The sequence below is a fragment of the Plasmodium vinckei genome (genome assembly GCF_900681995.1).
Source record: "Plasmodium vinckei vinckei genome assembly, chromosome: PVVCY_09".
NCBI lineage: Eukaryota > Apicomplexa > Aconoidasida > Haemosporida > Plasmodiidae > Plasmodium > Plasmodium vinckei.
In genome coordinates, this window is record NC_051301.1 from 217,281 (window position 1) to 244,578 (window position 27,298).

The 27,298-nt window shown below is 23.5% G+C and overlaps 6 protein-coding genes across 6 annotated transcripts; 4 read left to right on the forward strand and 2 right to left on the reverse strand.

Moving 5' to 3' along the window:
• Window positions 1–503: 503 nt before the first annotated feature.
• Window positions 504–1,157, forward strand: PVVCY_0900630 (conserved Plasmodium protein, unknown function; the record flags this gene model as incomplete). The annotated part of the gene is made up of 2 exons (XM_008626404.2): window positions 504–812; window positions 960–1,157. 2 exons carry the CDS (start codon window positions 504–506, stop codon window positions 1,155–1,157), a joined length of 507 nt encoding a protein of 168 aa, XP_008624626.1.
• A 1,522-nt stretch (window positions 1,158–2,679) lies between these two features.
• Window positions 2,680–3,559, forward strand: PVVCY_0900640 (U6 snRNA-associated Sm-like protein LSm4, putative; the record flags this gene model as incomplete). Its single annotated transcript, XM_008626405.2, has 4 exons — window positions 2,680–2,685; window positions 2,897–2,938; window positions 3,112–3,322; window positions 3,420–3,559. 4 exons carry the CDS (start codon window positions 2,680–2,682, stop codon window positions 3,557–3,559), a joined length of 399 nt encoding a protein of 132 aa, XP_008624627.2.
• Window positions 3,560–5,186: 1,627 nt separating this feature from the next.
• On the forward strand, window positions 5,187–7,757 carry PVVCY_0900650 (nucleic acid binding protein, putative; the record flags this gene model as incomplete). Its single annotated transcript, XM_008626406.2, has 9 exons — window positions 5,187–5,807; window positions 5,917–6,102; window positions 6,212–6,302; window positions 6,409–6,879; window positions 6,967–7,083; window positions 7,173–7,238; window positions 7,327–7,404; window positions 7,488–7,600; window positions 7,698–7,757. The coding sequence occupies 9 exons, from the start codon at window positions 5,187–5,189 to the stop codon at window positions 7,755–7,757; spliced, it is 1,803 nt and encodes a 600-aa protein (XP_008624628.2).
• A 729-nt stretch (window positions 7,758–8,486) lies between these two features.
• Window positions 8,487–11,625, forward strand: PVVCY_0900660 (conserved Plasmodium protein, unknown function; the record flags this gene model as incomplete). The annotated part of the gene is made up of 9 exons (XM_008626407.2): window positions 8,487–8,490; window positions 8,671–8,768; window positions 8,986–9,319; window positions 9,506–9,604; window positions 9,697–9,752; window positions 9,851–9,991; window positions 10,137–10,199; window positions 10,319–10,395; window positions 10,557–11,625. 9 exons carry the CDS (start codon window positions 8,487–8,489, stop codon window positions 11,623–11,625), a joined length of 1,941 nt encoding a protein of 646 aa, XP_008624629.2.
• A 536-nt stretch (window positions 11,626–12,161) lies between these two features.
• On the reverse strand, window positions 12,162–21,158 carry PVVCY_0900670 (polyadenylate-binding protein-interacting protein 1, putative; the record flags this gene model as incomplete). Its single annotated transcript, XM_008626408.2, has 1 exon — window positions 12,162–21,158. The coding sequence occupies one exon, from the start codon at window positions 21,156–21,158 to the stop codon at window positions 12,162–12,164; it is 8,997 nt and encodes a 2,998-aa protein (XP_008624630.2).
• A 4,289-nt stretch (window positions 21,159–25,447) lies between these two features.
• PVVCY_0900680 (DNA repair protein RAD51, putative) lies at window positions 25,448–26,506 on the reverse strand (the record flags this gene model as incomplete). Its single annotated transcript, XM_008626409.1, has 1 exon — window positions 25,448–26,506. One exon carries the CDS (start codon window positions 26,504–26,506, stop codon window positions 25,448–25,450), a length of 1,059 nt encoding a protein of 352 aa, XP_008624631.1.
• Between the last annotated feature and the right edge of the window lie 792 nt (window positions 26,507–27,298).

A 27,298-nucleotide genomic window follows, 5' to 3' on the forward strand; every position in this document is an offset into this window, starting at 1 on the left:
TTTCTAAACAAGCTAAATTATTTATTGATGTACAAATATCACATCATAATTTGTTTTATTTTTCATCGTATTTGTATGTTATATGTTATGCATACATTTTTTTTTATGTGTTTATTATTATTTTATATTTTTTGGCGTTTTGAAATTAATTCATCTCTTATTATATAAGAATATTTTCTATTTTACATAATTTGTGTGTAAGTACACTTAACTACAAGCATAGACATATTTTTGTTTTGTGTGAACCTCTTTAATTAGTATACTTATATTTAATATAACTCTATATGAAAAAAATGTAATAAACTTAACAAGATTAAGCTTTGATTTTTTTTTAAATAATTTTTTCTCCAAACACAACAAATATACAACATAAGCAAAATATCCATATACATTGTATGTATATTTTCCCTTTTTTTTCATATACAAAATATTTAAAAAAAAAAAAAAAGGCATAATTATATATTTATAAAAATATTATTTCGTCTAGCTATTTTTAAGAAAAAATGTCTAACTTTTATGAAAATGATGATGATGTTCTACAAATGATACAACAAATAAAAAAAATAACTAATGAATCAAAAAGAAAATTCGAACATGAAATAGATTATTTAGTTGAGGATACAAAAAAATCCTTAATTAATACCGTTAATCAAGAAAAAAATGCTATAAAAAATACAACAGAAGAAAAATTAAATAAATATCGTGAAAATATTTTAAAACAGGAAAAAAATATTAAAGAAAAACATAGAATATATCAAAAATTGAAAACGGAATTAGCTGAAGTAGCAAACAATTACAAAAATAAAATTAAGGTTATTTATTTTATATAATTTAAAATATGTTTATTCAACAATATCAAATGTTTACTTATACATAATTTACACACAAGCATGGTTATATGCTTACATTTTAAGATAAACTCTTTCATTCTTCACTGTTTTTATTTTTTCAATTTAAAGGACTTCTATAAAGAAACGGAAGACATCATAAATGTTTATGAGTCTGAAAAAAAAGAACTAGAGACATTAGAAGATAGGGAATGGAATGAATTAAATGCTCAATCAATTGAAATTCTAAACAAAACCAAATCTAAAATATATGCCAATAAAGAAGAAACAAATGAAAAGCTTAGAAAAGTATTAAAATCAATACTTTAATATTAGTGTTTTATTTTTGATCTTTATATAGTTTAATTATCCTTTAAAGAATAATAACCCCTATTTTTATTCTGTTCATTTAATTTTATTTGTTCTTCGTCTATCAGTTTATTCATTTATTTTATATATTATACTACCTTTTTTATGTTAAAAAATTTGCTTAATTGTGATATATTCTTTTAAATTATAAGTTCTTTAATATGGGATGTATATATGGATAAATGGTTTAGTAGTACTATACTTGTTGGCACATTTCAATGTATAGCCAAAATATATTTCTTCTTACATACATAAATATATGAAGCATATTGTTAAGAAAAACCAACTTATCAATAATACCTTTATTTTACTTTTTTCCAATTATTATTTTATATTCCTAATATGTAAAATTGTTACAATAAATCAAAAAATATAGTAAAAAAAATATATAAAATGCACATTATTAAATATTATTTAACATAAGGTAAACAATAATTTGTTCTCCAAACAAATAAAATAATATTTAATTTATTTTATTCCGAATTTATTTATTTTTTCATTTATTTTTTTTATTATGGAAAATAAAAGTTATATGAAAGAAGGCATTTAAATTATACACGCAATATAATATATTATTTATTATGTCATCACAATATATTTATTTATATTGTAAAAAAGGATGTCATATTTCTTTCTTTTCATGGTCTATAAAATGTAGCTAAATGTTTCTACCTATTTTAATTTCAAATCATTTTTTAATATCTTTTCTTTTTTTTTAATCTTTAGATTTTATATATACATATATATTATTCAACCTGTATTTATATATATATATATTATATGTTCATTTTTCTCTTTTACTACCATTTTTATGTTTCCTTTATGCCTTTTATATTTATTATATACAATCTTAATAGCTAACAACAAAATATGCATATACAAAATGTAATTAAAGCATAAATAAGTTAGTTCATCTATAAATTTAATTGTATTATTTTATATTCAACATTTTTTGGTGTTAAGAGCATAAAAAAGTAGCTTAATTAAAAATAAAGCAAATAGTTAAAATTTGTAATACACATTTTTATATATTCATATTTTATTTATGTTTTGTATATATACTACATTAATTATTAAAAGCTTTTAAATGAACATTTTTACATATTATTAATGCATATCATATTGTTAAAAAAGTAAGAAAATTATTTATACTTATTATTATAGACATATTATAATATATGAATTTCAGTTAGTATATCTATATGCAACTATTCAAATATTAGACATTGTCAAGAAAGTAAATATATTGAAAACATGTAAGATTATATTTGCTCGATTTTTTTATTATTCCATGCCTTATATACTTATGTTAATATAATAATCCTTATTGATACCCAAAATATATTAATGGTTTTATTATATATTTTACTACTAAAATAATATAAATATATGGCGATATTTCATTATTTAATCATAATTTTTCTTTGTTTTCTTTTTTATTATAGAAAGGAATTTCAAACAATTAATATAAAGAATAAGGACTATGGTGGTAAGAACTACATGCTTTATGAAAATATTGCATATTATGCTCTTGGCATATAGCATATGCAAATTATTTAATAAAAATAATGAAAACATTACACAATAATGTTTCATTTGTTCTATATAAAAAATTGAGAAAGAAAAAGACCAAGTAGATTAATAGTATTTACCTGATTAATAACATTCCACAATAACATTTTTTATCTTTTTTCCTTTAGTTTCCTTTAACTTTGTTAAAATGTTCTCAAAATCAACCAGTGGTAATATATAAGAATAAAACAAATTATTGCAACACTCACTTTTTAATTGTATAACAGTGTTTACATTCATTTAAATATGCTATTATCTTAATAGCTAGCTATCCAACTAGCCATTTTATTATTTTTTTTAAATAAAATTTTTTTTTTTGTTATGAATTTTATGACTTGTTCAGATGGTTGAGCTAAAGAATGGAGAAACATATAGTGGATTTTTAGTATTTTGTGATCGATTTATGAATTTGCATATGAAAAATATAATATGCACATCAAAAGATGGAGATAAATTTTGGAAAATATCTGAATGCTATGTTAGAGGAAGTAGTGTGAAATATATTCGAGTGCAAGATCAAGCTATAGAGAATGCCATTGAGGAAACAGCTGAACGTAACAACAAATAATTAATACTTAATAAAATAAAATATTTTTAAGACATGATAATTTTATTATTTATATTTATATATATGCCTTTTTGTATTTATAGAAAAATCGAGGAACGCTGGAAGAGGCCGAGGTGGCGTAAGAGGAAGTGGACGTAACAGAGGTCGAGGATTTGGAAGGGGAACAGACAAAAGAGGCGGAAGAGCTGGAAATATAAGAACAGCTGGACGAGGAGGATATTAAAATTAAGCTTTTTTCATGTATATATAAATGCGTGTAGCAATAAACTTAAACTTTTTTTTAATTTTTTTATTGTTTCCTATAGCACCATATATATTTATTAAAATGGGTGGTTATTTATTTAACTGTATTTGCTATTATTATTCTTGTATAGTAATGCAAAATAATGTATAAAAATATCTATATATATTATATACATATTTATTTGTATATATATTGGTTAATTTGGCACTACATTATGATTATCCTTATATATCATTTTCTTTAATATTCTATTTATTTTTACATAATAAAACTATTATATCATATTTAATAAATATTATTAAAAATACATACTTTAATTTGAATAAATAAGTCTTTCATTTTATTGTAACGAAAAAAAAAGAACAAGACTATACCTATAGGCACTTGTACAATTCAAGGCTTATAATATATTTCCCTTTCCCATATATTATGAAAATATTTAATATATATGTATGTGTAAAATTCAAAGGAATGTATACATAATGATGGTGTAGAGAAATGGGAACCATTTCTGTTGCAAACTCTTATTAAGTTCATTATGAAGACAGGTATTTTTTATTCTTAAAAATGTTTCATTATTATTATTTGTGTATATAATAAATTGTTTTATTTTTAGATTTTATATAATTTTTTATAGAATATGATATTCCTTGAGGGGAATACAAACCTTGTTAAGCATTCCCCAATATATAATAATTAAACTAAACATATTATCATAATTCTTAATTTATTTCAAAAAATTTAAGAATAAAAATAATAAATTATAATAATTAATACATCCAAAAGGTAATAAACGAAAAATATCATAATCTTTATTAAATGTACATATATATATTTTGTGTCTTAAATGTATATAGCTAAATACATATATTTTTTTTTTCTTCTTTCCCCAAATAAATATTTGTAACAAACAAATGAACAAAATAATAAAATCATACTTATTTATTTTTATTCATTATATTAATTTTTATAGATTTTTTGTTTATTTGTTTTGCCAATTTATGTGAAAAATTTAACACTCAAACTCAAGTACTTATTTACAAAAAAGGTGTACTTAAGGGGTGGAAAAAAATTAATAAAATAGTAACTATCATTGTGAAAAAAATGTAGTAAAACAAAAATAAAGAAATAATGATTATTTTGAGTAAAATTATAAACATTGAAATAGTAAAATAAAAATGGTAATTTAATAAAAACGACGGGAATACAAATATCCTGGTTTTATGGTGTATTCTTATTTACAAAAAAATATATATATTAATATAGCAAAATAAAAAACCATTTGTAGCTATTGGCTAGCCATATATACAATAATACATAAATTATTCCCACTTTTTGTTTAGTATGATATGCACATTATAAAGTCCAAGTCACTATGTATTCTTAGTAAATGGAATGTAGAGCCATATATATTACAATAGCATGCATACTTATTAAACTAGCAAATTCATGAAGGAATGTGACAAGGAATTAAGTTTTTTCCATACTCTCATAAGTATTTTTTTCAAAATAAATTAACGATGCACATGTATGGATAGCTAGTAATATATACACAGTTAAGCATATACACTTATATATAAATATATATACATGTTTTACCAACCGAATGACAAATATGGATATACCAAATTGTAAAAATGTCAAGGAAAACAGTATCAGTCTTAATAAGGACAACGAAGATGAAATACATAGTGATTTTATAAAAAAAAGAAAAAAAAGTGAAATCTCGAAGTTTGACAATAGAAATAAAAATATCAATTTATTTATTAGTAAACAAGATAAGAAAGTTTATTGCTCAGGATTAAATGATAGCAAAGACGTAAGTATTAATAGTTATAAACCAGAATACACAAATGAATTAGGGACATGCTATAAGAACCCTGATAAAAATACAATTTTAAGTAATACCCCGAAAAGAGAAAATACACATTTAGAAATGGAAAAAAATAACATAAACAATTTAAATAAATATAAAAATGAATTAGATAATAGGATTAAAAGAAAAATTAATCCTCTAAAACAAAATAGTGAAAAAAAAAAAATCAAAAAAAATTTCAACAATGAAATAGGACCTATATTAAACAATTCAGACATTCAAAATAATTTTGATATTAGATACGATATAAATAAAACTAATAATATCACTAAATCAGATAAAAAATATGAAAATTACAATGAAAATATAAAAAAAGGAATGATAGAAAATAAAACAATTTTAATAGATGAGGTATATAATAATGTCTTGCCTTATCAAATTTATGTATCCCCCAAATTAATATTAAAGGTGTATATTTGCCTATCATTTTATTTTATGATTTTTTTTTTTTTTTATGAAGGCTTTGAAAGAATACCCAAGAATATTCGTAACGAGATTACCATTTGAGGTAAATAGGAATGATCTTGAAAATTATTTTTCAAAGTATGGTAAAATAATAGATATATATGTTTCAAAAAACTTATCAAATAATAAAAATAAGGGATTCGGATTTGTTTCATTCGAAAACCAAATCTCTATGGACAAAGTAAGTTGATCTCCTCACTATCCATATTTTTTTACATTATTTGATTTGTTTCCATAATATTTTTCATAAAAGAAGAAATATATATATACAATATATGTACATTTCTTAGGCACTCAATGAAAAGATGCATATCATTTGTGGAAAAGAAATTGTCGTTGATGTGGCATCGATGAGGGATCCTAAATCGAAGCATCTTTTTTGTAAGACGTGAATATATACACTCCCTTTTTTTCCATTTATACACCCTTTTATTTCTAAAATATAAATTATTATTCATTTTATTTTTTCAAAATATATGTCCCTTAGACCTCCCATCTTATCACTACTTATCAAGGAATCCAAAAAATGAAAAAAAATATGCGAATAAAATTCAAAACAGTAATATACAATTTAACCCATATTTAAATATACAAAATAATATTAACACAAGAGATATTTCACAAAATATGCAAAATGATTTTCTCATGAACAATTATTATAATATACACTCTAACAGTAAAGATAATACACCAATCGATTCATTAAATCATAAATCAATTTTTAAAAATAACAACATCCCAGTTCCATATTTCCCATCATTTGGATATAATACTAATCCGAAATATTTAAATCAAATGGCATATTCAAATTTCACAGATTATGCTACTCATGATTATTATTGGAACCTTACACAAAATTATAATTGGAATAATTCATATTTACATAATGAAAATATTTACAATTCGAAAAATATGGACTATCCATACTATTTTTCCAATCCTCAATATATAAATCAAGGTAAAGATAAAAAAACTGTAATAATACCAAACTATTATAGTATATATATTTTTGATTGGTTTTGATATTTACGTTTATTGTTTATAGGTGCCACTATTTTGAAAAACAAAATGACTCACCAAAATACAATGTTTGATGAAAATAAATTAGCATATCCTACTAATATAGGCACATGTAAAGGCTATAAAAATAATTACTCATCATGTAAGTAAACAATAAATTATAATTTTTCTCATTCTTCTTATTGTGACTATTTTTTAATTTGTTCATATTTTGTTTGCAACTATCTTTAGTTATTCCCAAACTCCCTGGTGATGAATGGAACAAGCGGACATCCAAATTATTTGTTACAAAATTAAGTAATCAAATAGGAGAATTATATATACATATACATATATATCATTTTCTTTCCTTTTATGTTTCCATTTTTTTTTGCATCACCTTCAGATAGTGTAACTACTACAGAGACTCTTCGAAATTATTTCAAAAATTACGGAGAGATCATAGATATATATATGCCAAATGGTTATTTGAAAACAAACAAAATATAAGACAATTCTATTTTATACCCACATTAATGTTTCACCCATTAATATATTATTTTTTAGACGCATGTACAAACAAGCCAAGGGGGATAGCTTTCGTTACATTCCTAGACAGTGAATGTGTTAAGAAGATATTATCAAATAAAAATTATAAACATATAATTGACGGAAAAGAAGTAAATATACTTTATCCTTTTTTGTATTATTTAATGATTTGTTCTATTTTACATAATATCGATATATTGCCGTTATTCACTTTTGTATTTATAATAGGTAGTTGTAGATCTAGCAAATCTCGAAACAAAAAGCAAAAAAAGTTTTTGCTACTCTTGAAGTTTATAATTAAAACTGTTTTCAACTATTTGAAGGAAAAATATACTTTTTATTTAACCGTTTTTCCTATCATTTTTATTCTTTTTTGTTTTTATTTTATTTCATAAATCTATAATTAATATAGTAGAATTTGTTACTATTTATTGAACATATTTATGTGTTCTATAATTTATAAAATATATAGCTTTTATATATATGTTGGTGATATATAGAGAAATATCTCTATGCACATGGATTTATTATATAGTCAAAAATATTTTATATTTATTTTAGCTACATATATTTTTCATATTTTCCGTTTTTTACATTTGCTCTATACAAAATTTCATTTACCTTATCATGATAATATAAAATGTTTTTTATGTTTAATTATTTTAACTCATTTCTTGTTTTATATTTATTGTAATTTCACATTGTTTTCTAATTTGAAAATATATTTTATGTACATATTTTTGTGTATACATTTCCACAAGTTTTGCACAAAAATAAATTTTATCATTATAGAACTACCGCCCTCAAATCAATATTTTTCGAAATTAAAATAGTTTATAAAAAAAAAAAAATGTATACCCTCGAGTCTTTACACCCTTATGTTAAATATCAAAATATGGTGAATTATTAGGTTATTAAACTATATATATGTATGTATAAAATAGAAATAGGCTTTTATTTTTACTATAAACCAAATAAATATGCCATTTCTTAATAATATATATATACTACTATTCAATGGGTAATACAATAAAATTCGTCACAAAATAAATATTAAATTTAAGGTGGTATAAATAATATATCTTAAAAGTAATGAATATACAAACTTGTGATGACTTTAATGCAAAATATAGGAGTAGAGCTGTGTAATAATATAATAGTATTATATCATCGAATATTGTTTTCTTTATTTCTATAAAAGCTTTTTCTAAAATGGATAAAACTAAAATCGAAGCCTTCTTCATATATGATGAAGATATAGAGAAGATTGATAAATCAGTCACTGATGAAGAGCTACAGGTACCGAACACACATACAATGTTTGTCAATAAATGTGCCATCCATATATATATCCTACTTTAAGGATATTTTATTCATTTATTGAAAAAATATAGTGAAATAATTATCTAATATATATAAAGATAGTTTATAAATGTGCATACTCATTTACAAAATGAGAAGCGACTGTATATGGCTCGACTTATACATCCTTTTTTTTACTTATTACATATGATAGGCGGAAAAGGTACTATATTACTATCCTAATGAAACACATGATATGTCAAAGGTAGCACATGCTAGTGCAATGGAAGGAATATCAGCATTTATAAAACAGTTCAGCAAATCCCATTTAGATCATATAATAACTACAACAAATTTAATGGTTATAGAAAGATGGTATAAACGTGTATTTATTACAATAGTTGCAAAAAATACATGTAAAAATAATAATATGGAAAATTTAGTATGTAAATTATTACATCATATTTTAAAAAACTTCATTTCTATATTTACTTTGTTACATGGTCATATACGTACCTTTCTCAAATACAAGAAATATAGAACTTCAGGTAAAAAATATATTACGTATGTCAAAATAGTACAAATGGATTAAATTATTTAATGAATGAAATGAAATGTGTATATTTCTATGTCATTCCATCAATAACCATATAAACATTTCTAATTTATTACCCATACCAACATAGCATATTAAGCTAATATTTTTTTTTTTTTTTTTTTGCCTTGCTTGTCAGAAAATATAAATAAAAAAAAATTATTACAAAACATTTTAGACGACTATGTTTTCACATATATAAACGCTATTAACAATGAGACATTGAGCATATACAATGGTAAAGAAAATCTACATGTTTCAATTCGATCATATATATAACTAAAGCTGTGATAACGCTTTATATATGCTTCTTTAAACACATTTTTTTAGAACTCCAAAGTTTTTATATGTTCCCTGTTGAAAACCATATTTACATTACTGTTCAGGTAAATTTTGTTTTTAGCTAGTTATTCAATAAAAAAAATGCACACACACAATTACATATATGTGTACATGTTTTTTCTTCAATCACTCCTTATTGTAGAATTTAATTTCATCACTATCACTTACACATAAGCGAATAAAACATGGAGCATTATTTTATGAAGGATATTTTATTTATTCAAGTTTACCGTTGGAAGAAATAAAAGTTATTTACAATTATTTGGTTTCCTACAATGGAATAGTTAGACATATAAAAATATATTTTCTATCTGTGCAACTATCAAATATATTTTTCCATAAAAACATTAAAAATGAACATATATCTTATATGCATTAATTATGTTTTTTTTCTTTATTCATTTACAATTTTTTTTTATTTATTTAAGGTCAACAATTTAAAGTTAAGCCAACACCCCTTTAAAAAGATTGCATCATCTGCCGCTACCAATGTAATTTGCAAATTTACATATTATTATTCATTCTTACTATTCATTTATTATTTAGCTTGATATACCCCAATTAACTGAATGTTCTACATTTTTTATATTTTTTTTGTGGCTTATACTAGACAAACGGCGGTCTGTCAAGCTTTGGGCGATGCAACTCAGTAGAAGATCAAAATGGGTTTCTCCTAGGAATTAAAAAGTAAGAAAAAAATAAAGTATCAATTTTTATAAATTTTGTTGCTAACAAGGATATGCCATTTTATATATGAAAGTGAATGTACATATTTATTCTGAAAATGCTTAAAATAGTTAGCATACACATATATGTACTCTTATTTATGTTATTCAATACGAATGCAGATCGTCTGTATTTATGCCAGTTATAACATTAACAGGAAAAAAAAAATACAAACTAGTTGCATTTATATTTAAGGGAATATTAATAATTTTATTAATCAAAGGTAGTGCAATAAAGGATGAAGATTTTGATATTGTAATAGATATACAAAATAAATGGAAAAATGAAAATAAAAGTAATATATTTAATTTAAACAGATTAAATGATCATTTACAATTACAATTTAAAAAATACATGAATAGAGATGATGCTATTAAATATTTTTATTACAATAAAATTAACAATTCTGTAAAAGCTTCAAATAATAATAAAAAAATTACCCCAGAAGAATTACTTTTAGTATCTCATGTTCATCATCTGTTTGACACATTTGAAACAAAACAAAATAAAATAAAACCGAATAAAATTAAAAAATCAAAAACTGAGGAAATCGAAAAAGAGTCAGAAACAGAAAATAAACACAAAGAAACAGAATTGTTCGTTGCTCAAAGTAGTGATGATAAGATTGATAATACCCTTGGTGAAAATGTGAAAACAACTGAGGTAGATCAAAAATCAGAAACGGGAACAAAGACAAAGGATTCATCCAAAGAAAAAGGTGAACCAACTGAACAGGACAAGAATAAGCAGCCCGAACAAATTGAAAGCAATTCAAACAAATCTACAAATTTGTTCGAAAAAAAAGGTTCTAATATTATAACCACAGAAACAGAATCAAATAGTCAGGTAGTTACAAATAATTCTACATCTATTATAGAAAAAGAAGAACCAAAGAATAACACCAAAACTAATGAAACAACTGAATACTCTCAAAATAAAAAGCAAGAAAAAAAAAAAATAAAACTTGTTTTTAACCCTGAATTAAATAAAAAAATATTTGAGGATGTTAATTATGATTTAAAAATTAAAAAATATTTTTTTAAGGAAGCAAATTCTCCATGGCTATTTGGAAAAAGAGAAATGAAAAGAGAAATTTTTATGTTTCTCGATGATAATAAAATGTCTCTTACAAAAGCACAAAATTCCGCCGATCAAATAATAAATAATAATTTTTCTAATATATATATTTGAATTATATTTCTATATATTTTACATTCAATCTGATTAATAACTCATTATTAATCAAAATAAAAGAAAAAAATTCGACTACTCAAGTTGCATACTTTTATTTTATCGCATTTTTTTTCTTGTTTCTTTTTTACACGTCACACAGCTGTGCATGTATGTCACCCTTTATTAGTGTTTATTCATTTTTATTTTTTTTCTACCTTTTTTACATTTGTATATAAATGCATACCAACTCACTGGAGCCGTCCATGGTACGCCATTTCGGGCACTTTATTTGTTTTGAAATAATTTATTAAAATATTTTATAAAAATTCCGTATAAGGAATAAAAGGTATACATATATATATGTATAAATTTCTTTTATCAAATAAAAATCAATGTTTAATGATAAAGAAAAAAAATAAAATCGAAGAAAACTTCCTAATTTTTTTAAATATGCAAATAAAATGTTAGAGAATACACATTTATTTAAATAATAAAAGAAAAAAAAAAGTGGGGTGAGAAAATTGTTATAGGGAGAAATATTCACTATCTATTTCTTATACAACATTTTTGATCTCATTCAATGAATCTACATCATAAAGAATATGATTAGTGTCATGAAGTTCAACTGCTTTTATAAAATTTTTAGCTAAGAATGGCAATAATGGATAATCTTCTTTTGTATATTCATAACTATTTTCATCAGTTTCTAAAAAGAAAGATTTCCAACATGATTTAAATGATACTAAATCTATTTTATTTGCCAAAGCTGTTGCAATTAACCAATTAAAGTAACTTTCACTTCTTTCTAAATATTTATTGCATGCATATTTTTTTAAAGTTAATTTTAAAATGGTATTTTGTAACTTTTCATTATATTTCAATGGAATATTTAATTCCTCAAATTTTTTTGTTAATTCATCCCATTCATTTATATTTGTAGATAATTCCATTAGTTCATTAATTTTAGGTAGATAATCTTCAACATAGGAATAATCATTTTGTTCATTCTCATTTGTATTTGCTTTATTTGTATCTTTATTATTTTGATTTTCAACCCCATTCATATTATTTTCATTAGTTTTATTTGTATTCACATCTGCACCTCTAAATGATGGATCTTGTGCTCCACCACTGGCTGCATTATTCTTTTGATTTTTTTTCAAGCTAAAAACTCTTGAAAAGAAATTACCCTCATTTTTAGTTTCTTTATTCGTAAACATTGAACCTATATTGCCAAAAAGTCCATTATTGGAATTTGCATTATTATTAGGAGTGTTTGATGAACTACCACCAGTACCTGAGTTATTATTATTATTATTGTCGTTTCCTATAAATCCTTGATTTTTATATGACATATTATTTTTTGAATTATTTTCATAATAATTACCACCAGTATTATTGTCAGCACCAAATGCTCCAGATCCTTCACCAAAATGAGTTCCAGCATTTTGCCCAAATTTCATATCATCACTCATCATTTTAGAAGATGCATTTTTATTTTTTATAATATTTATTGACATTTTTTTCATATTTTTATTTTGATCCATATTTTTCATTCCTGTATTTCCCATACCTCTCATATTCATTTGATTGTTCATTCCATATGGAATATTATTATTAATATTTCCACTATTATTATTCATGCCATAATTAGAATTTCTAAGTAAATTATTTCGCATATTATTTAAGCTACTATTCATTTTATTGTCATGATAATTACCTGAGTTATTACCAGAAAATATTCGATTATTTTGATCAATTGTTTCTTTTAATATCTTATCATGTAATACACTTAATGTTGTTGGACCTTCTAATTTATGAGCAAACTTTTTATTCCATTTTTCATTTCTATTATCAATAACATCTTTAATTAAACATCTAACACGGAATAATATACTTTCATCATTTACAATTTCATTTAATTTATTGTATAAATTTTTAACTTCTTCTTGATTTGATTTTTCATGAGTATCTAATATTTCACCAACTGTATTTAAAAACATACATAATGCTTCTAAATGAAGATTTCCTTCGTTAGTGTCATTCTTTTGAGATATATAACTATCTCTCTTTTCTAGCAATTGATTAATACATACAAAAACAATAGGTATAGAAATAATTCCAGATTTAACTAGTTCACCAACAAATAACATATTTCCTCTTACTTTATTTTTATGCATTTGTTCAAATTCAAATTTCTCATCTTCATTTAAATGACTTGGAAATTCTATAGGTTTTAAATTATTTTCAAAACTATCTTGACATTGATTTATTAAAATCTTTTTAAATTGAACAACAGATCCATCTTCTAATTTCATACTATGAAAATGTATATTTAATTTTTTACATAATTGTACATACATTTGTACAAAATGATGTTGAGTTACAGCTTTTTCAAAAACTAATTTCATTAATCCAATTATTTCTTCAAGTTTTGATATATCTACTAATATTATTTGTTCATACAATAAATCAAATTTTTCAAATGTTAGCTTATTTAAAATACCTCTTAATTTTCTCATTAAGCATGTATATTTATCAGCTTTTAGTTGACTCTGTTTTACTAACCAACTATTTTCAGACATAGTAGGTTTAGAATTATTTCCACTACCATTTTGTTGTCCTGCATTATTATTTCTCCATGCATCTGGTGATTCAACTGCTCTTGTTGAATCAAAGAATCCTTTTAATTTATCCCCATCTCCTTTTCTCCATTCAAAGTTATTACCTTTTCCTCCTTGATTTCCATTATTATTATTTCCATTCATATTATTAGGATCATTATGATTTCCATCCATATAATTCATATTATTATTTCCACTATTCATATGCATATTATTTTGCATATTTTTAGAAAAGGAATGTCGCCATCCATCATCACCACCTTTACCACTATTCGAATTTTGATTACCTTGCATATTTTTATCATAATTATTATTACCTCCCATATTATTAGCATTATTTCCTCCTGAATTATGAATATTGTATTGATTCATTTGAGCGTTGCTCATATTATTTCCATGGTTATATCCTGAATGACTATATCTCTTATTATTATAAGTATTTACATTTTTTGTATCATTTATATGCATGTTATTCATGTTTGAACTGTTATTATTATCATCATTGGAATTCATATTATTGTGCATGTAATTATTTCCTTTATAATGTGTATCTGTTGTATTGTCTTGGGATAAAACAAAATTAAAATTTTCACCTCCTAAACTCCAATTATGCCCTAAATAAATTTCTAATAAATCAATTTTTGTAAATCTTTTTTCTGCTTGCCATTTTTCGATTTTTTTTTGTTTTTCTTTTTGTTTTGGATCTAACAAATTTTCATCATTTAGCTTGTCACCATTCATATCTGATCCTACATTTTTATTTTCACTTTCATCATCATTTTTTTTAGATTTTCCAGAATCTAATTCTTCTGTTTTTTCTTTTTCTTTATTGTTCAATTTACTTTCTCCATCCTTTTCATCATCATTAGTCTTACCACTAATTACATCTTCACTAGCATTCATAGCTATTTTATCATCAGCAGTGTTAGCTTTGTTTTCTTTCGTTTCTTCACCATCAACCTCTTCAGTGGTTCTATTTTCTGCATCTTTATTAGATGCACTTATTATTTCTTTTCCGTCATTTGCTAGCTCATTAGAAGTTTCGACATCATCTCCATTTTTATTGATATCGATTTTTTCTTCGCCTTCTACATTCTCAATTTCATCTTCTCTCTTTACTCCATCATTATCATCTTCTTTTATTAATTCCTCATCATTTATTTCACTTTTTTCATCATAAGCAGCATTACTATTTTGGTCTTGTTTTGTATAACCATCATCAGTTCTTCTTAATCCCTTTCCATTTTTGTTGAAACTACTTCCCTTTTTGTCAGTTTGACCTGACCTATTATTACCACTCCATTCTTTTGAAATATCTTTTGAATCTTTTTTAGGTCGACGTTTTGCCATTTCAGCAAAAGATATTTTTCCATTCCATAAACTTCCTTTATTATTATTAGATCCTGTTTTATTATTATTTTCGTTAGATGTATTGGGATTATATTCTCCTTCTGCTCCATATTTATAAGGACTTTTACTTTGACTAAATATACTGCTTTTTTTTCCCTTTGCGCTATCATCGAAATTATTTGTTTGACCATTAACTTGTTCATCTTTTCCATTTTCTTTATTCTTATTTACATTACTATTAACATTGGTAGTTTCATTTTTTTTTGTTAAATCTTTATTATCTGCATTTTCCTCATCGCTATAATTTTTGTCATTTACATTAGCAGTTTGTTTTATTTCATCCTTTGTAACTTCGTCAGTTTCTTTTTTTTCATTTACATTGTCACTAGTATGGGTATTATTATTTTTGTTTTTTTCAACATCCTTTTTATCTTCATTTTCATTATGACCAATACTACTATTTCTAACAGAAGAGGATGAGACATTTGGAACTATTTTTTCTCCTATTTGTTTTATCTCAACATTTTTTATTTTTAATTTTTCTCGTTGTCTATGTGAATAGCTATTATTATTTGTATTTAAATTATTTGAAATATTTTTTTTATCATTATAATCTATTTTTTTATTACTACTATTGTTTGTATTCATATTATTACTATTACTACTTTTATGTTTATTATCAACACCCTTTGATCTATTCGAATCTTTATTGCGATTTTCTTCGCTCATATAATTTTTACTACTTCCCGAATAGCTTCCAATTGTTTTTCCTTTTATATTTCCATTTACTTTATCATCAATACCACTACTCTTTTTCAATCCTTTACTATTACTATCATAACGTTGGTTTGTGTTACTTGCACTATTTAATATATGTGATTCTTTTTTGGAATCTTCTTTCATTTCAGTATTTTTTTTAGATTCTTTATTTGGAGATCCTAATGAGGCTTCATTTTCTTCATTTACTTGTGATGGTTCTCCATGTGATCCTTTTCCATATCCAGCTCCTTTATTATAGTTTCGACTATTACTATAATTATGATTTGTATCATCTGTATTTCCATTTTTTGCAGAAGCTGTTGCATTATCTGTTTGTGAACTTGATGCATTTACTTTTTCATTTTTCTTTTTACTATTAGGATTCATTTTAGCTATTTTTACCCATGATGAAAATTCCATATTCTTTTTATCACCATTCTTTACATTCTTTAAATTATTATATCCTACTTTATTATTTTCTTCGTTATTTGGATTCGTATTAGAGTTTTTATTTCCACTTTCATTAATTTGGTTATTATTTATTCCTATATTGCTATTACTATTGCTTCTGTTTTCCTTACTATGTTTATCTTCTTCAGGTTTTCCTTTTTTATCATTTGTTTTGTAGCCTAATTTGTCTGTTTTATTACCCCCTTCATCATACCTAGTATTACTATTTCGTCGATCAGAACCCGTATTATATTTACTATTCGAATAACTTCCATGTTTGGTTGTACTAGTATTGGCTCTTGAATTGACATTATTAGACGTGTTGCTACTATTTGTGCCATATCCTTTTTTAGTCCAATTATCACCTTGTTTTCCATATCTACCACTGTTATTATTATTATTTGTGTTTTCCTTTCCTGCATCTTTTTTAGATGCATTGCCTCCACTTTTATCGTCACCAATTTTGTTGCTTCCATAATTTCTACCACTTTTATAATCCTCTTTATTGTTACTAGTGGTAGCAGAATTTTGATTTGATGCAGTATTACTATGTCCTTTACTATTTTTATCATTTGAACTATTTAAATAATAATTATTTTTTCCTTTATAATTTCCATATTGGAAATTATCTTTATTATTATTCGATTTTGTATTATTACTTTCGTTTAAATCAGCTGGGGAATCATTTGGTGCATCTCCAGATGCTCCTGATTCTTTATTGTTATCATTAGATGTATTAGCATTATTAGTAGTACTTCCAGTTGGAGTTGTTATAGAACCTCCGGCTCCAGTAGTAGAAGTATTTGTACCATTCCTATTATAAAAATTATTACCTCCTGCTAAATTATTTGATTCTTCTTTTCCTCCTTTATTATTATATGAACCTTTTGCATTAGCTGGATTATTTTTCATTGTATTACTTCCATTGTAATTATAGTTAGTATTAAAATTATCACCTGTATTATTCATCAAATTATATCTATTACTATTTTTTTTATTATTTTCATGTTTCATTCCATAATTATAATTATTTAATGCTTCATTTCCATTACCCATATTATTTTTCATAGCATTTTTATTTTCTTTGTAATTATTATTATATTGTTTATTATTTGCACCACTACCAGTCGTATTATTATTTGCTCCGACATTTTCAGCATTATTATTACTATTATTATTCATTCCTGCATTTCTATCACTATATACACTTTGCCGTTTCGGTTGTTTAGCCATATTTCCAGTAGCATTCATTCCTCCCATACCACCAACACCAACAAGTCCTACAATACCAGCACCCATAGTCCCTACATTACCCATAGGAACATGATTACCCATGTTATGCATATTACTCATATTTGCATTGTTCATCAAAAGCCCGTGATTCATATGCATGCCATTCATATGCATTGGGTTATTTATATTATCTATATGGTGATGAGGAATAGGAACATTTACTCCTGGATTAATGATGGGATTGTTTAGACCCATAACACTTCCGCTAGTATTTAAACTACCTGTATTATTACTACCACTAGCAGCTGAATTATTATTTGCACTATTCGTGTTTGCATTATTATTTGCATTATTAGGTGTATTATTAGTAGCTGTTGAGCTAGTGCCATCTGTGTTTAATCGCATAACACCAGGTTGCATAGAATTATAAGAAGAATTGAAAACATATCCTGGTCCTCCTATGTTAGCAGAAAGTAACGGATTCATATTATTATTATTTGAATTTATATCATAATTATTCTCATTAATATTATTAGGACCATGTAAATTAACATTACTACCAAAATGAGCAAACATACTATTTCTTCTGTTTGTTTGGCCCATATGATTATAAGGTAATTTCATTGGAACATTATCAGTACTGTTTAAAAAATGAGGATCCATATGATGATGACCAGCCATATTTATAGGTCCCCCTGTGCCTAATGGTCCTGCACCGGGTATACCACAAGATATAAAATTATATGGGTTCATATTTAAGTTTGCATTTTTTTGACCATTCATTGAATTATTACCAAAATGATTATAAACTGGAGGTTGCGGAAAAGATAGTTCATGATGTATGTCACCATTATTTGCAGCAGCAACTCCTCCACCTCCATAAGGTATTGAAGTAAAAATAGTTTGATGTCCCGATAAACCATTTGGGTGATTATTAATTAAATATGGAGGATTTAAATAAAAATTATGATGATGTGGATGATGATGCATCATTGAATTATTACCAGGAAAATTTTGATGTGCATTATTATTATTACTATTATTATTATTTGTGTTATGCATATCTGCATTATCAAATCCGTTTGCATTTTCTGAACTATTCATAAAATTATTAGGCCTTAAATTTTTTCCTCCTTCTAACATATTATGATTTAAATATGTTGAATCTATGGGCCCTGTTCCTCCTAAACTTTTATTACCATCTTCTGTATTAATACTATGAATATTATTATTATTTACTTTGGAATTATTTCCAGATATAGGAGTTGTATTACTACTTTTGTCAGTAAATTTTTCATTCCCATCTACACCATTAAATTGACCGCCAAGAGCTGTATTAGCATTTACACTACTTGTATTATTTTTATTAACAGAATTTGAACCTGCAATACCACCAGCCTTATTACCATATCCATTTAAATTTGAATCAATAACTGTACCAGCATTATTATTGTTATTATTATTACTAGAATTTTGAATTCCTAATAAATTATTACCTGTTGTATCATTATTTATATTTCCCATATTATCTATTAATGGGTTTTGAATCATAATGTTATTATTAGTTCCTAATCCATTCATATTCATCAAATTAACATTTTGCATATTAGCAAACGAATTATTTGGAATATCATGATAATAATTACCCCACATTAAATTATTAAATTGTAAATTACCTTGTCCAGATTTAGTAGATGGTACAAACTCAGGTGCATCAGCATTTAGTGAGCTTCCAGAAATTGTACTACTACTATTTGTGTTACTTATCAAAGATTTTGTGTTCGATTTTTTGCTTTCATTATTATCATTACCGTTTACATTTTTATTAGTTTTTTTTGCATTTGGATCTCCATTTTTATTATTATTTTCTTTTTTCTTTATTTTATCATTATTATTACTATTACTATCATTTATATTGTTATTATTATTTTTGTCCTTATCTTTTTCATTATTGTCATCCTTATTATCATTTCCATTGGGATCAGTACCACTTCCACCACCATTACTGTTACTTGTGTTGTTATTATTTCCTGACCTATTCCCAGACCCTCCTTTATTATTGTTATTGTTATTATGATTTCCTGAGCTATTTCCATAACTATTTTTATTGTCATTATTTTCTCCGGCATTATTATTACTACTAGTGCAATTGTTTATTTTGTCATTAACATTGGACTCACTATTTTTTTTACTTTCACTAAATTGATTTATTTTCGATTCTTGATTATTATGACTATTATTATTTGCATTATCACATTTTTCATCACTGTTTTCAATTTTATTATAATCATTACTAGGCTTAGGCAATATATCGGAGGAAATGGCAACGCTAGATGCGTTTTTTACAGTCCCTTGACTGCAATCCACCTCTGATATTACCTCACTATTGCTACTACAATTGTTATTATTACCTTCCTTATGGAGAGATGAAGATGTATTATTGGCAGTAGCAACTGCAAAACTTTCATTTACATTACAAGTACTTGATGTATCTTGAATCGTAAAATTTGAATTATTAACAAGTTCATGATTTTTAATCAAATTATTATGATTATCTTGTGAATTATTAACATTCTCAGAATTTTTCAAATCACCAATGTTATTATTTCTGTTACTATTAATAATAGCATTGTCATTAATGCTATTATTATTACTATTCTTTTCAAAGTCCACTGCACTATTTTTACCTGACAAAGTCATGCTCATTATAGTATCATTTTCCTTGTTTTCAAACTTATTTAACGCCTCATTTTTATTTGTATTATCATCACAATTATTATTACTATTATCAGTACCTGTCGTATTATTAACCTCTTTAGCTTGTAAATTATAAGCCATGCATTTGGTACTATTACTCGATTTTTCGAAGTGTCCGTTTTGCATGTTATTATAATTAACATTGCTATCTAAATTACTTTTTATTGAATTGGGAATAGTTGGTGAACTATTATTATTATTTTTTTCATTATTATTATCTGTAATATTAATATTAAAATTATTTGCACTTTTTTTTCGATTATCTTCTTCTTCTTTATTATATTTATCTTTAAAACAAACCTTATTATTTAAAATATTTTTCTCTTTACATTCCGAAGGTTTATAGGATGTTGTGATATTTAAAAGTGTATTTAACATTTTGCTCTACAAATTATTATAACTATAATATCCTTTACAATTACTTATATATAATATACGTATATATACCTACTCTAAGCGTATTATAATTATTCTATCTTTATAAAGTAACAAAAATTAAAAATGGATATAAACACATATATATATGTGTGTGTGTAAAAATAACAAAAAAAAAGAAAAAAATGAAATTGTAGCAAAATGTAATATATAATATTACATAAGCATTATATATTTATTTCTTTTAATTTTGTTACGTGATGTTGCTAAGCTTAATTTATTTACAATCTTGTTTTTATCATTGCTTTCGATTTCTTTTTTTTTTTTTATTTTTCTGTTCTTATTTATTTTCTTGAAATAAATATTCTTCTATAAAATTGTATTTCACATATAATTATATATTTATTCAATTATTTTATTTTCTACAAATAACAGATAAAAAATGTTACATGCATATAATATATAATATTATATATATGCATGGATATATAAATTTGCATATATATAATACATATTCTTATATACGTTTACATATACGTATATATATATTTATTAATTCTTAATAATGGAATAAAATGCAGTAAAATCAAAACTTTTTAATTACTCATAACATGTAAAAAATACAAATTATTAATCTAAATATTATGATAATACAAATAAATAGTTGAATGTATAAATTTGCACAAAAATATTCATAAGATAGGCTTTATATTTTTAAATTTAAAATTATTCACAATAATTAAAAAATAAATAGGAAAAAATTTTGTATGTATGCAGGGGATAGATCGTATATATTTATACAAGGAAAAAATGTCGTAATGATTATAGTATAAAATGAAGAGGCAATGTATGGGTATGTAACTTTATATTTGCTATTATTATTTTGTATTCCTTTTATTCTCAAAGCTTATTATTAAATTTTCAACTGATATTGATACAATAAAAATGTATAATATAAATTATTGCTCATAAAATGTTAAAAAAAAGGTAAAAGCATGTTATATAAATATGTAAAAGCCTATTAATATAATAACATGTATGCATAAAGCTTGTTAAGCCCGGTTATATATATTCATGTAATAGTGCAGGAATAAAATATATTATGATTGAAAATAATGTTTCATAATTTAATATAACCATAAAACCGTTGTATATTTATTATAGGCACTTTAAAATTTAGTAATATAAAAATATTTAAAATAATGAGATTGCACACATAAAAATAAAATACATATATAATTGTAGAATGTTAATACACATTTAATGTATGAAATTTGCATACATATAAAATCACGATTTCCAATAAAAAAAATTAACTAAAAATAATAAATTATTAAATAAAAACTGCTTGTTTATATATATATTTAGCATTAGTTGCTATATATTAATATACATATGCATAATGTATACAATCTTATATAGGCTTATACTTTATATATATACCTTTTTAATCTAAAGTTTGCTCGTTAATGTATATTTAATTGTAGTGAATAATATGTGTACATATATATATATATATATATATATATATATATATATATATATATATATATATATATATACTCTTCTTTTTGTATACGCTTCCAAAATTTATTTATGATGTGTAATATAAACTATATGGGTATAAATGTTACAAATATAGGGTGTGCATATAAATATTTATAGATATAGATAAATAAATATTAAATGGGAGAACATGATTTGACATGCATAATATTTCATAAAATGATATACATTTTTATATAATCATCAAATATAATAATAAACTTATATACAAGTATTTATATTTTTCTTCATGTACGGTTATGAATAGGAATCCTAAAACGCGATATTTTAAGCATGTATATATATTTATATATATATACACGTATTAATATACACGCATATAATTGTATTGTAATGCTATAAATAGTAGCATACTTGCCTATATACAAATATTATAAAGTTAATAATTAAAAATAATAAATACTCTATTTATTAATTCACACACAAATTAATTTAGATCTACAGAAATATGTAGTAATTAAAATAAAATGAAATAAAATATAATGAAATAAATGAAATGAAAAATTGTAAAGAGTCTACTTTTTTCACTAATTGGTTTTTACTATAATATTTTTCTCGTTAAAATTAAAATATATAAGCATGTAGCAGCAATCTAAGTATATGTGCTTTTGTTTTGTGATGTTACATATAAACTTAGTAATACGCACAAACATATATATAAGATCGAAATTTCATTAATGTAACCATAAAGCATGTATGTTTGTTCTGTTTATCTTTTATGTATAAATCAATATAATTCATATACACGCATAATCTATATTACATATATATATATGTATATAAATATACACAAGTATATACTTTATGTAGCTGTTTACGTACTAATAATTTTTATGCTTGAAATATTGTGATAATATTTTATAAAAATACATATAATTTGTTACAGTCTATACATGTATAATATATATATATATATATATTAGAAATGCAAAAAATATATGTATAAGTTTTATAAAATACATATTTCTTTTATCGTCATCTTCCGTTTTATTGGCGCCTTGGTATATTTCAAAATTCTCTATAAAAAATTGGAAAATTATTCCTCCTTTTTATAATAAATTGTATTCATCTTTATATTTTCGATTTTGTTCTTTTTTTAAGTATTATATATATAGAGAGTTAAATCAATGAACATATATATGATGTATGTATATATAATAATATTATATATAAGCATATATATATGAATAAAAAAAGCATATAAATGTATATATAAATATTTGATTATTAACCATTTTACATATTTTATTAAATATATAAAAGTAAATTATTATAAAAAATATATTTTTTCTTTATGTTTTTATTTATATTATATATAAAAATTTATTTATATACTTTACGTAATTTTGTAATATACAAACGCGTGTATAAATATGTTACAGGTATACACGTAAATAAGTACAATAATTAAATATAAGAAAAAATGCATGTAAGGAAAGTATTAAATATTATATATTTTATTATAATATATTATATTAAATTTTTTGTGCACAAAATTTTTAAGTAAAAAATATTTCTTCTTTACCCTTTTACATTCTTTTTTATAAGCATAATATGTACGTATATTTTTAATATTATAATGTATATAATTATATATATTTATATATAATTCATAATATGCTTTAATAAATTCCATATACAAAAAAGCTACAGTGATAAATATATACATGCATATATATATATAATATATATGTATATTTACTAAGTTCTTATAAAAGTTATATATATATTAAAAATTTGTAAGGAATACTTTATATACACAAAAAATATATTTATTACGTGAGATATATCTATATACGTAAACATTTCAATATTTATATTTTTTTATGTACCCTTTTATATATATAATGATTTAGTCACGGCTTTTATTAAAAAATAGTTTTTAAAATATATCACTAACTTTTTTGTGTATGTTATTTTAAAACATTTCCTTTACATTAAAAAGGCTATGCATAAATATACTTTTACATAATTGCATAGTTTATGATTATTTACTTTTTAATCTTAATTTATTTCTTATTATGTCATTTTAATGAGATTAAAAACCATATCCATATAGGTTTACTTAATATACAATATCATCTAAACACAAAATTAAATATGTATAGTAAAATGCTCAGTGATAGGGTAATAACACTTATAGAGTATCCATGAATTACAACAGTTCGCATACCACGTTCTATATATTTTCATTATTTGATATAATTAAGCTAATGATATATTAAAAAAAAAAGAAATATCTTTTAACAATATACAAATTCATTTATTTTTCATATAAAGTAAATTTAAACTATATATATAAAGGTAATAAAAATAATTATACAATTTTCTTGACTTGTATAAATAAATATGTACAGTTTATCATATGATATAAAAATAATTCCTTAATAATTGTAAACAATAAATTATATCTTAATATTGTTACAAAACGATGCAATATATTTATTTTATATTGTGTATATACACATAAACTAATTTATTGATAGTTTATTTATATTATTGTTATTACAAAAAAAAACAATGAAACAGATAACATAAGAATTCACACGAATTCAAATATATTATAAAAAATGCCTATGAGCATGTAAGACAACAACAAAAATACATATTAAATGTACATATCTCTGCAAATAATGCATTCTTTTATAAACTTTAAAAATTAAATTATCGAAAGTCACACAATTAAACAAAATTATTTTTATTAAAAATTATGTAATAAAATATTTTTATTTTTCTTCATAATCTGCTATTCCACCTTCAGTTATAGCAAATACAGCTTCCCCTTCAGGTAACACTGGAGAATCATAAATTTTGCAAATTCGACTTTCACCTCGACCTTTTCTTAAATATAATCTTGTCTGACTTGCGTGTGCAATTATATTTCCACCAATTGGAAGTTTTTCATGCCCTCCAAACATACTCATGGCATCAACTTTTGCAACAACTTGATTAGTTATTATTACTGCAACTCCATATATATCAGCTATTCGTTGTAATCCTCTTAAAAATCGGCATAAATGTGATTGTCTATTAGCAAGTTCTCCTCTTCCTGTATATTCTGATCTGTATAAAGCAGTTGCTGAATCTACTATTAGCAAAGCAAATCTTGTATCTGCCATCATTGCACTTGCATCTATTAATAATTCTGTTTGGTGATCACAATTATATGCTTTAGCATATGCTATATTATTTAAACAATCCGTTGGATGCAAACCATATCTTTTAGCTATAGCGACAATACGTTCAGGTCGAAATGTTCCTTCTGTATCAATCCATAAACATTTACCCTCACCTCCAGATTGCTCAATCGGTAATTGGCATGTTATAGCCAATGTATGGCAAAGTTGACTTTTTCCAGTACGAAATTCTCCAAATAATTCAGTAATTCCACCGGTTTCGATCCCTCCTTTTAGTAAAGCATCTAACTGTTTTGATCCAGTTGTAAACTTTATTAAGTTTTGTCGAGCATCGTGGTAGTCGATTGCATTGCAAAAACCAGAATTACATAATTCTTTGCATGCCTTTTTTAATTTTTCTGCCTTTTGTTCACTTATACCTTTAATGGAACATAATGTACGCATAGGGGCATATGCTACACATTCGACTGTTTGCAAACCACCTTCTTTAAGTAATTCTAAATCTCTTTTAACAAATCCTTTTGCAAGTAATTGTTCTATTTTCAATGGTCCTGAATATAAATGCTCATCGGCGTCTTCTATAGTACTATTATCACATGTTTGTGAAACTGTATCTTCTTTTGCATTAGCTGATTTCATTGCAGGCATGTTTAAAAATAAAATAATAACAATTTGTTCAATTTGTATGCTTGGATAGCATAAAATGCTTACATAAAGTTAAAAAATGAATGTATTTTTGTAGATATGTGGGTCTTTATTTTTGTTGTTTTATGGTATTCTCTGCATTTTTATATTATCTTTATAAATCGAACAATTTAATTATTATGTGTATGATATTTATATTCATAAAATTGTATGCCCACTTTTATAATAAAAAATATTTATTTTTAATTCTTACCCAAATATATAATTTTAAATAAATAAAAATAATTAAAAGAAAATAAACCTTTAACACACTTATATAAATTCAAAGCTTATAGCCAAATAATTAAAATATTAAATAATATTTTATATTGTAAAAAAATATTTTTTCCTTTATTTTCATTATACTTTTTTATTGCCCATGAAATAAAAAAATAAACAATTTTTTATTTTTTTGTATTTTTTTTTTATTATGTGAAATAAAATAGCTACACATTTACACTTTTTATTAAAAAAATATGACTTGTTCATATTTTAAGCTATTTTAGTGAGTAAAAATATATTAATAATAATTTAACAAAACATATTTTAGTTTATTAGTTACAACTTTAAAAGGATATTTAAAAAAATAAAAAACTTTATATAAAATAAAAATACTGTATTCTGAAATATATCAATAATACATTGATTATATACTTAACAATATTTTTCTTTTTAATATAAGTCTGAACATTCACAAATTTATAGACATATTTAATCAACTAGATTAAAAAAATAACCATACTTTGGTATAATAAA